The sequence below is a fragment of the Schistocerca cancellata genome, chromosome 11, assembly GCF_023864275.1.
Source record: "Schistocerca cancellata isolate TAMUIC-IGC-003103 chromosome 11, iqSchCanc2.1, whole genome shotgun sequence".
NCBI classification, from domain to species: Eukaryota; Metazoa; Arthropoda; class Insecta; order Orthoptera; family Acrididae; genus Schistocerca; species Schistocerca cancellata.
In genome coordinates this window covers 42,244,046-42,257,761 of record NC_064636.1, presented here as the reverse complement: position 1 = coordinate 42,257,761, position 13,716 = coordinate 42,244,046, and the positions used below count along the sequence as shown (strand labels likewise).

Genomic DNA, 13,716 nt, shown 5'->3' with positions numbered 1-13,716 from the left:
TTCTGCCTTGGTGCCAATGATGGTCGTATGCGTGTTTGGCGCCGTGCAGGTGAGCGCCACAATCAGGACTGCATACGACCGAGGCACACAGGGCCAACACCCGGCATCATGGTGTGGGGAGCGATCTCCTACACTGGCCGTACACCACTGGTGATCGTCGAGGGGACACTGAATAGTGCACGGTATATCCAAACCGTCATCGAACCCATCGTTCTACCATTCCTAGACCGGCAAGGGAACTTGCTGTTCCAACAGGACAATGCACGTCCGCATGTATCCCGTGCCACCCAACGTGCTCTAGAAGGTATAAGTCAACTACCCCGGCCAGCAAGATCTCCGGATCTGTCCGCCATTGAGCATGTTTGGGACTGGATGAAGCGTCGTCTGACGCGGTCTGCACGTCCAGCACGAACGCTGGTCCAACTGAGGCGCCAGGTGGAAATGGCATGGCAAGCCGTTCCACAGGACTACATCCAGCATCTCTACGATCGTCTCCATGGGAGAATAGCAGCCTGCATTGCTGCGAAAGGTGGATATACACTGTACTAGTGCCGACATTGTGCATGCTCTGTTGCCTGTGTCTATGTGCCTGTGGTTCTGTCAGTGTGATCATGTGATGTATCTGACCCCAGGAATGTGTCAATAAAGTTTCCCCTTCCTGGGACAATGAATTCACGGTGTTCTTATTTAATTTCCAGGAGTATATATATATATATATATATATATATATATATATATATATATATATATATATATATATATATAGCAGTTGTATTTAATTCATGGGCCTTCAGCCATTTTAGAATTAAAGACGTTTTCTGTCGATAGTCAAGCCTAGAATTTGCGCTGTAATGTCTGGATAACAAAATGAAGTGTTATGACTGGAGTGTAACTGACAGCCGCTCACTCTGGCCCCCTTCCACAATTCCTACAACTTGTCCCGTCCTGCGGGTTTAGCACAGCGTCTCAGTGCCGTCTAGTGGCGACATCCCGTGTATTTACTAGAACTGCTTGGACAGGTCAAGTCAATTTACACGGAACTAAGCAGTACCAATATGTAAGCAAATGTACAGTAATTATCTTACAATATACTGTAACTGTTATTACTAATTGTGAAAGGTGGCTACACCGAGTCACAGCGCCAGAGATTGCTCCAAATAGTATTATTCAGCCGCCTCCACTGGGGCAGTAGTAGTTCAGAGGTTGCCGTGGGCAGTAGTTGTTGAGAGGATGTCGAGAGCTGTACTAGTTGAGAGCATGTCGTGTGCAGTTGTTCTTCTGCTGGCCGAGAGAGTAAATGCTGTTCGGTTGGTGTAATGTAAAGACGGAAGATGTTGCAATGATCACAGTGTATTTTTCGTCAATATATATTGAGGTAAAAAAAAAAAAAACTCACATTTCTTTAATGACAATGCCTCTTGGTCACAGGTTCAGTCAACAAAGCATCTGGCTCATGTTCATGTATTAGACTTGTAATTCTGGTTTCTACGTGCAATTATAGTATTTCTGGCTTTTTTAATTACTTCATTGTAAATGGTGTTTAAAATATCTTGTCGTATTGAGGAAGAACCGTGCCAGACACATGTACGTTGAGTCACACTTCCACACACAGAACAGTTACACTTGTGCTTTGTTGTTTCGTAGCTTTTATAGTTGCAGGGGACTTAATTAATCAATTGTGTTAACGCAAATTTATTGTCATTCTTTATTGTTATTTCATGCAGTCAGATTGCGTACTAATACTACTCAGGGCCAAACAGTTACGAGACTTCGTAACCGGACACACAGCTACTAAAATTATTGCATTTTAATTAAGCCCCCATGCAATTGTTATTTAAGCATATTATTCCGCATTCTAACCAATAACTCACATCTTGCTTCGTTTTAATACGCAATATGGTGTTTCCAAATTTATGGAGCGTACTGTATGTTGGCAAGAGAAAGGTAAAAGAAGGTGAAAGAGGAAGACAAAGACCAACATGAAGAAGGATGGACTGTGTATGTGAGAACTTCCATAAGGAACATCTACATCTACATCCATACTCCGCAAGCCACCTGACGGTGTGTGGCGGAGGGTACCTTGAGTACCGCTATCGGTTCTCCCTTCTATTCCAGTCTCGTATCGTTCGTGAAAAGAAGGATTGTCGGTATGCCTCTGTGTGGGCTCTAATCTCTCTGAATTTATCCTCACGGTCTCTTCGCCAGATATACGTAGAAGGCAGCAATATACTGCTTGACTCCTCGGTGAAGGTATGTTCTCGAAACTTTGACAAAAGCCCGTACCGAGCTACTGCTCCTGCAGAGTCTTCCACTGGAGTTTATCTGTCATCTCCGTAACGCTTTCGCGACTACTAAATGATCCTGTAACGAAACGCGCTGCTGTCCGTTTGATCTTCTCTATCTCTTCTATCGACCCTATCTGGTACAGATCCCACACTACTGAGCAGTATTCAAGCAGTGGGCGAACAAGCGTACTGTAACCTACTTCCTTTGTTTTCGGACTGCATTTCCTTAGGATTCTTCCAATGAATCTCAGTCTGGCATCTGCTTTACGGAAGATCAACTTTATGTGATCATTCCGTTTTAAATCACTCCTAATGCGTACTCCCAGATAATTTGTGGAATTAACTGCTTCCAGTTGCTGACCTGCTATACTGTAGCTAAATGATAAGGGATCTATCTTTCTATGTACTCGCAGAACATTACACTTGTCTACATTGAGATTCAATTGCCATTCCCTGCAATTTGCTGCAGATCCTCCTACATTTCAGTACAATGTTCCATTGTTACAACCTCTCGACACACCACAGCATCATCTGCAAAAAGCCTCAGTGAACTTCCGATGTCGTCCACCAGGTCATTTATGTATATTGTGAATAGCAACGGTCCTATGACACTCCCCTGCGGCACACCTGAAATCACTCTTACTTCGGAAGACTTCTCTCCATTGAGAATGACTTGCTGCGTTCTGTTATCTAGCAACTCCTCAATCCAATCACACAATTGGTGTGATAGTCCATATGCTCTTACTTTGTTCATTAAACGGCTGTGGGGAACTGTATCGAACGCCTTGCAGAAGTCAAGAAACACGGCATCTACCTGGGAACCCGTGTCTATGGCCCTCTGAGTCTCTAAGGAAAAGCAAATTATGGAACTGAGGAAAATGGAGTAAGATGGTGAAGACTTGCCAAGAATGTCGAGTGCACATTAATAACGAAGGAAGATGATGATGTAGTGCAGTTTAGATCTGCCACGAACTTTCAAATTCTAGATCGTAACAACATATCTGCTACAGGGACATAGTTTGTCGCCTTACCTTGCTTCTTGAGCTGTCCCTCTTCTGGTCGCTGCTTCGCACAGTTTTCATCCCTCTCAGTGTCTGGTTCCACGGTCCTCTTCTCTCTCCCTCCGTCCTCCCCTCCTTCCTCCGGTATTGGCAAGATTCCGGCAGACTGTTCTTTGGAGCCTTTGGACCCCGTTGTGGATGCCTCTCTAAGGCACTGCGTATCTAGAACCCTCTGCTCCTCCTGCAGAGGGTACGCCCTCGAAGGGCCTGCCCTTGGAGGGTCGCCCTCCCACTCCTCGCCCTCTACTGGGCTGGGTGGTGGTGTGGGCGGGAGCTGCGAACTGTCGTGCCCCTCTAAGCCGGCCTTTCCTCGACCTAAACTCTGGTCCCCGACACTCACTTCGCGACCTTTCTCCGCCTCCAAGTTCACGTAGTTTAGTGTGATGCACTTCTCTTGAGTCGAAACACAGTCAACTGCCTTCCCGTCTAAAGGGAAGCCACTGTAACCGACCTGCTCTACTTCAGTGAGGTAAGAGGCAGCTGCTCCAGTTTCGCTCTTGACTACTCCTGAGAGAAGTACTTCCTTAACTGACAAGGGAGTAGCACCAGTAGCCAAATCTCCACTAGTCAAGCCACCATTCTCCACGGGACTGTATCTCTGCTCAGATCCAACCACACTATCCTGCTTCAGAGATCTGTCTTCGACAACACTTGCTTCAGTCCAAAATTCTCTTTCCGGTAGTCCATCAGGTTCGGGGTCTCCACTTACTGCTGGAACCCGATAATTCGGATCAACCTGTGTCACCGGCTCCCCGGGGCACCCACTGTTCTCATCAAATTCGTCTTCACTGCTCCCAGAACTGCTGTCTTGTTGCCACTGTTGATCATCAGCCTCACTATCCTCTTCCTCGTCCTCTGGATCTTCTGCTGGCGCGAGATCAACAAAAGCACTATCACTGCTGGAGGGGTACCCAGAAGCACTACCTGTGTCGAGGCTTTCTCTAGAGTCGCTGGCCCGGCTCGAGTCAGAAATGGACACTACGCTGTCTCCCGCAGACAAGACATCCACCGGTTCGGGTTCTGCTGGCCTGTCAGTGAGGGCAGAACTGACAAAGCTACTGAACGGTCTGCCACTGGAGGCAAATGCAGCCTCCTCGGTTGGCGACAAGAAGACGTCGTCGCTGGTGGGTGTGCTGTCCTGCCTCCAGATACCTCCGGAAGGACCAGGATCCTGGGGACAACTCGAAGCGTACCGGTCTGGAAATACGAAGATCCTCGCCGGAGATGTCGGAAGCTTCGCAGCGACCTCACCGTCCACTGTCCCCGCCTGCCGACTGTCTTCGAGACTGGACAGACCTCGACCCTCTTGGGACACTGATCTCTCTTGTGGGTTGGACGCCTGGAGCTCCGGTTCTTCCTCCCTCTTCTTCGCCTCTCCTCGGCTGGAACTGTCGAGCCAAGTTACTCTCACCAGCCTAGCAACTCCGCCTTCAGTCTTCTGGAGCACTAGACGCTGTGGCCTACCGGTAGCGGTTTCCGGGGTCGACTTCTCGGTACGCGGTGCAGGAGCCGGTACTGTCCGTGGTGGAGGCGAGGGCTTTTCTCTCTTTTCTTGCTGCTTCACTGGTTCTTCCTCCCTGAGTTTAAACTCTTCGACCAGGGATTTCCGGTCTGATCCTTCGTCAGCAAATGACACCCTCTTCACCAGCTTCTTCTTGCCATTCTTCAAGGCCGAAACCAGAGCGCCAGTAGCAGGTGTGGATGATTCTGGACTGTTTTCTGGCGAGGAGGTAGACCCTCTATGGGCTTGCTGCTGCTGGACCTGACCTCCTTTCGGTGTATCTTCTTGTCCAGCAGGTGGGAACACAGGCTCCTTTTCACTTCCAATACTAGCTGTACTGCTATTTCTAGATTTCAGTTCTTCTCCTCTCTCAGCTGTAGCACTGACAGGAGATGTAGTTTCAGCAGAGTCCCCAATGCGAGATTGATGTTCTTTGGGACTGTTGCAGCTCTCAATTGCATCAACCTTTTCACGGCTAGCCTCCTTCTCTACACACGAAGTTTCTTGGAAGCTCCGTTCAGTGACGACTACTCTTATCGGTTCACCTACGAGCTTTTCACTCTGAGTCCCAGTTTCAATAAGCTGGGAATCACGACCATTAACTGATCCAGAGTTTTTGTACGATTCAGTAACAGTAACTATATCACATCTTAAATCTCTGTTTTCTCCAAATGTGCCCGAATTTCTGTCAGTTGGGTCTTGTGTCGGCAACCCACTCTGGGAGCCAGCTTCTGTTTGCTGATCACCACTAAAACTCACTCCGGCAGCACCAACCTCTTCACGAGCACCACCGTCTGAATTTGCACCTTTTTTTTGCTCGGACGAAGCACCAACACCGACACTTTCCCCCTCCTCCTCCGACGACTCCAAAGAGCTGGCGAGGAATCTCTTGATCCTCTCGACGTTGACGAACGCAGTCTTCCTGCGGAGGTAGTAGCCGAACGGCGGGACTGTAGACACACCGCCGTCTGTAACGTCTGCCTGAGGTTGACCGACTTCGGGCAGCGAAACGTCTCGAGCTTCTCCACCGACCCCACCTTTACGTCCTGTTGGGTTTTTCTCTGGTTCGTCACAGTTCCTCGACTCGGGGGTCGAAACGTCGTCGGCGCTGGCTGCCTTCTCGGTAGGTTCGTCGTGGCGTGTGACGTCAGTCGACGGTCCGGGATGCCGTGTCGCAGCTGGAGGCGACGTCGACGTGTGCGTCAGTGGCGCTGCCCCTCCGCTATCCCTGCCGGCGCCGTCCATGCGTCGCTCCAGGTTCTCGGTGCGTTATCCACGCCTGTAAACAACGAAAGTAGCGTCACTTCTACATTATTTCACACACACTACGCCTCTATACTGCTTCATACACTACTGGCTATTAAAATTGCTACACCACGAAGATGACGTGCTACAGACGCGAAATTTAACCGACAGGAAGAAGATGCTGTGATATGCAAGTGATTAGCTTCTCAGAGCATTCACACAAGGTTGCTGCCGGTGGCGAAAGCTACAACCTGCTAACATGAGGAACGTTTCGAACCGATTTGTCATACACAAACAGCTGTTGACCGGCGTTGCCTGGTGAAACGTTGTTGTGATGCCTCGTGTAAGGAGGAGAAATGCGTACCATCACGTTTCCGACTTTGATAAAGGTCGGATTGTAGCCTATCGTGATTGCGGTTTATCGTATCGCGACATTGCTGCTCGCGTCGGTCGAGAGCCAATGACTGTTAGCAGAATATGGAATCGGTGGGTTCGGGAGGGTAATACGGAACGCCGTGCTGGATCCCAACGGCCTCGTATCACTAGCAGTCGAGATGACAGGCATCTTATCCATCACAAAACTGAAGTGATATCAGGTGTTCCCCAGGGAAGTGTTCTGGGTCCTCTGCTGTTCCTGATCTATATAAATGACCTCGGTGACAATCTGAGCAGTTCTCTTAGGTTGTTCGCACATGATGCTGTACTTTCCCGCCTAGTAAGGTCATCCGAAGACCAGTATCAGTTGCAAAGCGATTTAGAAAAGATTGCTGTTGACGCTAAATAACGAAAAGTGTGAGGTGTTCCACATGAGTTCCAAAAGAAATCCGTTGCAATTCGATTACTCGATAAATAGTACAATTCTCGAGGCTGTCAATTCAACTAAGTACCTGGGTGTTAAAATTACGAACAACTTCAGTTGGAAAGACCACATAGATAATATTGTGGGGAAGGCGAGCCAAAGGTTGCGTTTCATTGGCAGGAAACTCAGAAGAAGCAACAAGTCCACTAAAGAGACAGCTTACACTACACTCGTTAGTCCTCTGTTAGAATATTGCTGCACGGTGTGGGATCCTTAACAGGTGGGATTGACGGAGGACATCGAAAGGGTGCAAAAAAGGGCAGCTCGTTTTGTATTATCACGTAATAGGGGAGAGAGTGTGGCAGATATGATACGCGAGTTGGGATGGAAGTCATTACAGCAAAGACGTTTTTCGTCGCGGCGAGATCTATTTACGAAATTTCAGTCACCAACTTTCTCTTCAGAATGCGAAAATATTTGTTTAGCCCAACCTACATAGGTAGGAATGATCATCAAAATAAAATAAGAGAAATCAGAGCTCGAACAGAAAGGTTTACGTGTTCGTTTTTCCCGCGCGCTGTTCGGGAGTGGAATGGTAGAGAGATAGTATGATTGTGGTTCGATGAACCCTCTGCCAAAGCACTTAAATGTGAATTGCAGAGTAATCATGTAGATGTAGACGGCTGTAACGGATCGTGCAGCCACGTTTAGATCCCTGAATCAACAGATGGGGACGTTTGCAATGCCAAACCATCTGCACGAACAGTTCGACGAAGTTTGCAGCAGCATAAACTATCAGCTCGGAGACCGTGGCTGCGGTTACCCTAGACGCCGCATCACAGATAGGAGCGCCTGCGATGGTGTACTCTATAACGAACCTGGGTGCACGAATGGAACAACGTCATTTTTTCGGATGAATCCAGGTTCTGTTTACAGCATCACGATGGTCGCATCCGTGTTTGTGCGACACTGCTGTGAACGCACATTGGAAGCGTGTATTCGTCATCGCCATACTGGCGTATCACCCGGCGTGATGGTATGGGGTGCCATTGGTTACACGTCTCTCTCACCTCTTGTTCGCATTGACGGCACTTTGAACAGTGCCCGTTACATTTCAGATGTGTTACGACCCGTCGCTCAACCCTTCATTCGATCCCTGCGAAACCCTACATTTCGGCAGGATAATGCTCGACCGCATGTTGCGGGTCCTGTACGGGCCATCCTGTAGACAGAAAATGTTAGACTGCTGCCATGGCCAGCGCATTCTCCAGATCTCTCACCAACTGAAAAAGTCTGGTCCGAGCAACTGGCTCGTCACAATACGCCAGTCACTACTGTGGATGAACTGTGGTATTCGTGTTGAAGCTGCGCGGGCAGCTGTACCTGTACACGCCATCCAAGCTCTGTTTGACCCAATGCGCATGCGTATCAAGGCCGTTATTACGGCCAGAGGTGGTTGTTGTGGGTACTGATTTCTCAGGATCTATGCACACAAATTGCGTGAAAACGTAATCACATGTCAGTTGTAGTACAATATATTTGTCCAATGAATAGGCGTTTATCGTCTGCATTTCTTCTTGGTGTAGCAATTTTAATGGCCAGTAGTGCATATCGAACAAGTCATCTAGTTGCATCTATCACAAACACTAGGCCCAACAAACATGTAGTCTGTCGCTACACTGAAGAGCGGGCGAGCGAGCCCCCACTCTGCCAACCCGGCTACGTCACGAGGTCTTCCTACACGCTGCTTCACAACGTAGTACCGGCCTTGCCGCGGCGTGCGTTTCAAATCTGTGGGGACGCCGTGTACAGGTACGTCCCGGCAGCGTTCAATTTTAGACAAACGCATTAAGACAACAAGGAATACAAGACCCGAAAGCTTCATCCGAAACAGAACATTATAGATTAAATAATATTAAGATAAGAACGGAAGTCAGGATTCCACTACACACATAGAACCAAATGCCCGTTCATGTTGTAAGTAGGCTGTTTAGGTTTTCTTATTGGTAACGCCACGTAGCGCTCTGTATGAAAATCACTGGCTGTGCTGTGTGCAGCCTGTGGCTAGTTTGCATTGTTGTCTGCCATTGTAGTGTTGGGCAGCGGCAGCTGGATGTTGCGCCAGTTGGAGGTGAGCCGCCAGCAGTGGTGGGTGTGGGGAGAGAGATGGCAGAATTTTTAGAGCGGACGATCTGGACGTGTGTCTGCCAGAAAAACGAAGTTCGTAAAGATGGATGTCATGAACTGCTTAGTTTTGAACATCATTAGGGTAAATACATTGTTTGTTCTCTATCAAAATCTTTCATTTGCTAACTATGCCTATCAGTAGTTAGTGCCTTCAGTAGTTAGAATCTTTTATTTAGCTGGCAGTATTGGCGCTCGCTGTATTGCAGTAGTTCGAGTAACGAAGATTTTTGTGAGGTAAGTGATTTGTGAAAGGTATAGGTTAATGTTAGTCAGGGACATTCTCTTGTAGAGATTATTGAAAGTCAGATTGCGTTGCGCTAAAAAATATTGTGTATCAGTTTAAGCACAGTCATGTACAATTTTTCTAAGGGGACGTTACAATGTGAATGTATGTTCTTCTATTGCTATTCGTAGAACGAACCCCATATAACGCAGTCGATCTGTGGAATTTAAGGCTTGTTCTTATTTTGTGTTTCTACTAAAAGGTAGAAGTTTCCTTTGAAGCACTGCATTGAAACTTAACAGTTCTTGCAACACGAAGAGTGTTTAAAAAGTAACCAGAAACTTATAATTTTGTATGCTGTATTAATCCGATTTGCACTACTTTTTTGTCACTTCTTCGTAAACATGCCTCAAAAGTATGTGTACAATTTTTCACATATTGGGTATTTACTCTTTTGTCATCTGTCAGATTGGTTACATGGGTTTTGGTAGCATCAACGATTATTTGTTCTGCATAAAAATAAATTACAGAATCTGTATTAAATTTTCTTATAAGAATGGAATAAAGTGTATGAAATTTTCAGAAATGGTAAATATTGCTTTTGGTGAGCCTGTTATGAGCAAACCGAGGGCAGACAAGTGGTATAAACATTCCAGAGCAGGCCTTAAGGGACAGCGGTTTTACAAGCATGGATAAGATTAAAAATGCATAGTTAAGAGAGCTATGAACTATCCCGAAGAAACAGTTCATGAAGTGTTCTGGGAATTGGAAAATGGACTGGCATAATCGTATAGTATGTAATGGGAAATATTTTCAAGAGGATAGTATTACTGTAGATTAACAAATAAAGTTCTTACCAAAAAAATAAAAAGTAATATGTGAACGCACCTTGTATGTGAAGCTTTTTGCTTTGAAGTTCAGAATCAGTGTACGTGTTTCGAAGGAAATTTCAACAGTGTTTAGAATAGCTATTGCGCACATGTTTTAAGCAATATGTCTTAGAATCAGGTGAACAGTGACCGAGATAGAGATTTAGTGTTCCATAAGCATCAAAGATTTTACGTGATTTTGAAACTGTTTACAGGGTGTTACAAAAAGGTATGGCCAAATTTTCAGGAAACATTCCTCACAGACAAATAAAGAAAAGATGTTATGTGGACATGTGTCCGGTAATGCTTACCCTGTATAGATTAGATTAGATTAGTACTTGTTCCATAGATCATGAATACGACACTTCGTAATGATGTGGAACGTGTCAGATTAATAAAAGGTGTCTACACAAGATATCACATTAGACAAAACTTTTCTCTTCATGGCTATGTACAGGAATATGATAATCTTATTAGGCGCAGACTGAAACTTGACTACAGACTAATGCAGACTGACTAATCGGAGGTCTGTACGCTCGTTATAATACCTCGCGCGTTCAGGTATCACTGCACGAGTGTGATCCACGAGGAGAAAAGGTTCTACGTCAACAGCAATCTCATTGGTTGCATTACATATTAACACGCAGATCGGAGGAAGCAGAATTTGGTCCGTCTCTAAGGCAGCGCCATCTCGTAGTGCGAAGACGGACGAGCGCTGCGCCTGCGCTGTTGTGCTTAGCGGGGCGCGCTCTGGTGGGGAAGTTGTGTACGCGCTGACTACGCGGAACTATGTACACAACAACGACATTTGACAAAGTTCCCTGTTACACCATCAAATTTCTTTGAGAAAGATATTGGACAAAGAAATTTGATAGTGTAATACCGGCCTTACCACTTGCTTTTGTCGCTTGGGTAGCCACGTGGTCTATGGCGCCTTGCCACGGTTCGCGCAGCTACCCCCGTCAAAGGTTCGAGTCCTGTCTCGGGCATAGGGGTGTGTGTGTGTGTGTGTGTGTGTGTGTGTGTGTGTTGTCCTTAGCCTAAGTTGGTTTAAGTTAGATTATGTAGTGTGTAAGCCTAGGAACAGATGACCTCATCAGTTTGGTCCCATAGGATCTTACCGCAAATTTCCAAATTTTCCCTTGCTTTTTTTAATTACACCCGAGCTGTCTGGCAGTGGAAAATTCTCACGTGTGCGGGGTGGGGTACTGCAAGGTTCAGTCTTGGGTCCTCTGCTGTTCATAATATACACTCCTGGAAATTGAAATAAGAACACCGTGAATTCATTGTCCCAGGAAGGGGAAACTTTATTGACACATTCCTGGGGTCAGATACATCACATGATCACACTGACAGAACCACAGGCACATAGACACAGGCAACAGAGCATGCACAATGTCGGCACTAGTACAGTGTATATACACCTTTCGCAGCAATGCAGGCTGCTATTCTCCCATGGAGACGATCGTAGAGATGCTGGATGTAGTCCTGTGGAACGGCTTGCCATGCCATTTCCACCTGGCGCCTCAGTTGGACCAGCGTTCGTGCTGGACGTGCAGACCGCGTGAGACGACGCTTCATCCAGTCCCAAACATGCTCAATGGGGGACAGATCCGGAGATCTTGCTGGCCAGGGTAGTTGACTTACACCTTCTAGAGCACGTTGGGTGGTACGGGATACATGCGGACGTGCATTGTCCTGTTGGAACAGCAAGTTCCCTTGACGGTCTAGGAATGGTAGAACGATGGGTTCGATGACGGTTTGGATGTACCGTGCACTATTCAGTGTCCCCTCGACGATCACCAGTGGTGTACGGCCAGTGTAGGAGATCGCTCCCCACACCATGATGCCGGGTGTTGGAACTGTGTGCCTCGGTCGTATGCAGTCCTGATTGTGGCGCTCACCTGCACGGCGCCAAACACGCATACGACCATCATTGGCACCAAGGCAGAAGCGACTCTCATCGCTGAAGACGACACGTCTCCATTCGTCCCTCCATTCACGCCTGTCGCGACACCACTGGAGGCGGGCTGCACGATGTTGGGGCGTGAGCGGAAGACGGCCTAACGGTGTGCGGGACCGTAGCCCAGCTTCATGGAGACGGTTGCGAATGGTCCTCGCCGATACCCCAGGAGCAACAGTGTCCCTAATTTGCTGGGAAGTGGCGGTGCGGTCCCCTACGGCACTGCGTAGGACCCTACGGTCTTGGCGTGCATCCGTGCGTCGCTGCGGTCCGGTCCCAGGTCGACGGGCACGTGCACCTTCCGCCGACCACTGGCGACAACATCGATGTACTGTGGAGACCTCACGCCCCACGTGTCGAGCAATTCGGCGGTACGTCCACCCGGCCTCCCGCATGCCCACTATACGCCCTCGCTCAAAGTCCGTCAACTGCACATACGGTTCACGTCCACGCTGTCGCGGCATGCTACCAGTGTTAAAGACTGCGATGGAGCTCCGTATGCCACGGCAAACTGGCTGACACTGACGGCGGCGGTGCACAAATGCTGCGCAGCTAGCGCCATTCGACGGCCAACACCGCGGTTCCTGGTGTGTCCGCTGTGCCGTGCGTGTGATCATTGCTTGTACAGCCCTCTCGCAGTGTCCGGAGCAAGTATGGTGGGTCTGACACACCGGTGTCAATGTGTTCTTTTTTCCATTTCCAGGAGTGTATATTAATGACTTGCCATTCTATATTCACGGAAATGCAAAGCTGGTACTTTTTGCCGATGATACAAGTATAGCTATCACACCCGACAGACAAGAGTTAACTGGTGAAATTGTAAACGATGTCTTTCAGAAAATCATTAAGTGGTTCTCTGCAAATGGGCTCTCATTAAACTTCGACAAAACACAGCAGATACAGTTCCACACAGTAAATGGAATGACCCCATTAATAAATATAGACTTCGATCAGAAATCGGTAGCTAAGGTAGAATATTCAAAATTTCTAGGTGTATGAACTGATGAGGGGCTGAAGTGGAAAAAACTCACTGAGGATCCGCTGAAACATTTGAGTTCAGCTACTTGTGCCATTAGGGTTATTGCAAATTTTGGCGATATACATCTGAGTAAATTAGCTTACCACGCCTATTTTCATTCTCTGCTTTCGTATGGCATCATATTGTGGGGTAACTCATCACTGAGTGAAAGAGTCTTCATTGCACAAAAGCGTGTAATCAGAATAATTGCTGGAGCTCATCGAAGGTCATCTTGCAGACACTTATTTAAAGAGCTAGAAATCTTCACTGTAGCCTCACAATATATATATATATATATATTCACCTATGAAAGTTATTAACAATCCGAACGAATTTACAAGTAATAGCAGTGTATATGGCTACAACACTAGGAGAAAGGATGATCTTGACTACTCAAGATTGAATCTAACTTTGGCTCAGAAGAGCGTAAATTATGCTGCCACAAAAGTCTTTGGTCACTTACCTAATAGCGTCAAAAGTCTGACAGATAGCCATACAGCATTTAAAAGGAAATTAAAAGAATTTCTTCATGGCAACTCCTTCTACTCATTAGATGAATATTTGG

The 13,716-nt window shown here is 47.1% G+C and overlaps 1 protein-coding gene across 1 annotated transcript in view; it reads right to left on the bottom strand.

The window, feature by feature from the left end:
- Positions 1–13,716, bottom strand: part of LOC126108163 (treacle protein-like) — a 642,834-nt gene that overhangs the window by 123,077 nt on the left and 506,041 nt on the right. Inside the window, exon 2 of the mRNA XM_049913406.1 lies at positions 3,317–6,126. Coding sequence (XP_049769363.1) covers positions 3,317–6,092 — 2,776 coding nt within the window. The 5' untranslated portion in view covers positions 6,093–6,126. The remainder of the gene's footprint in view (positions 1–3,316; positions 6,127–13,716) is intronic.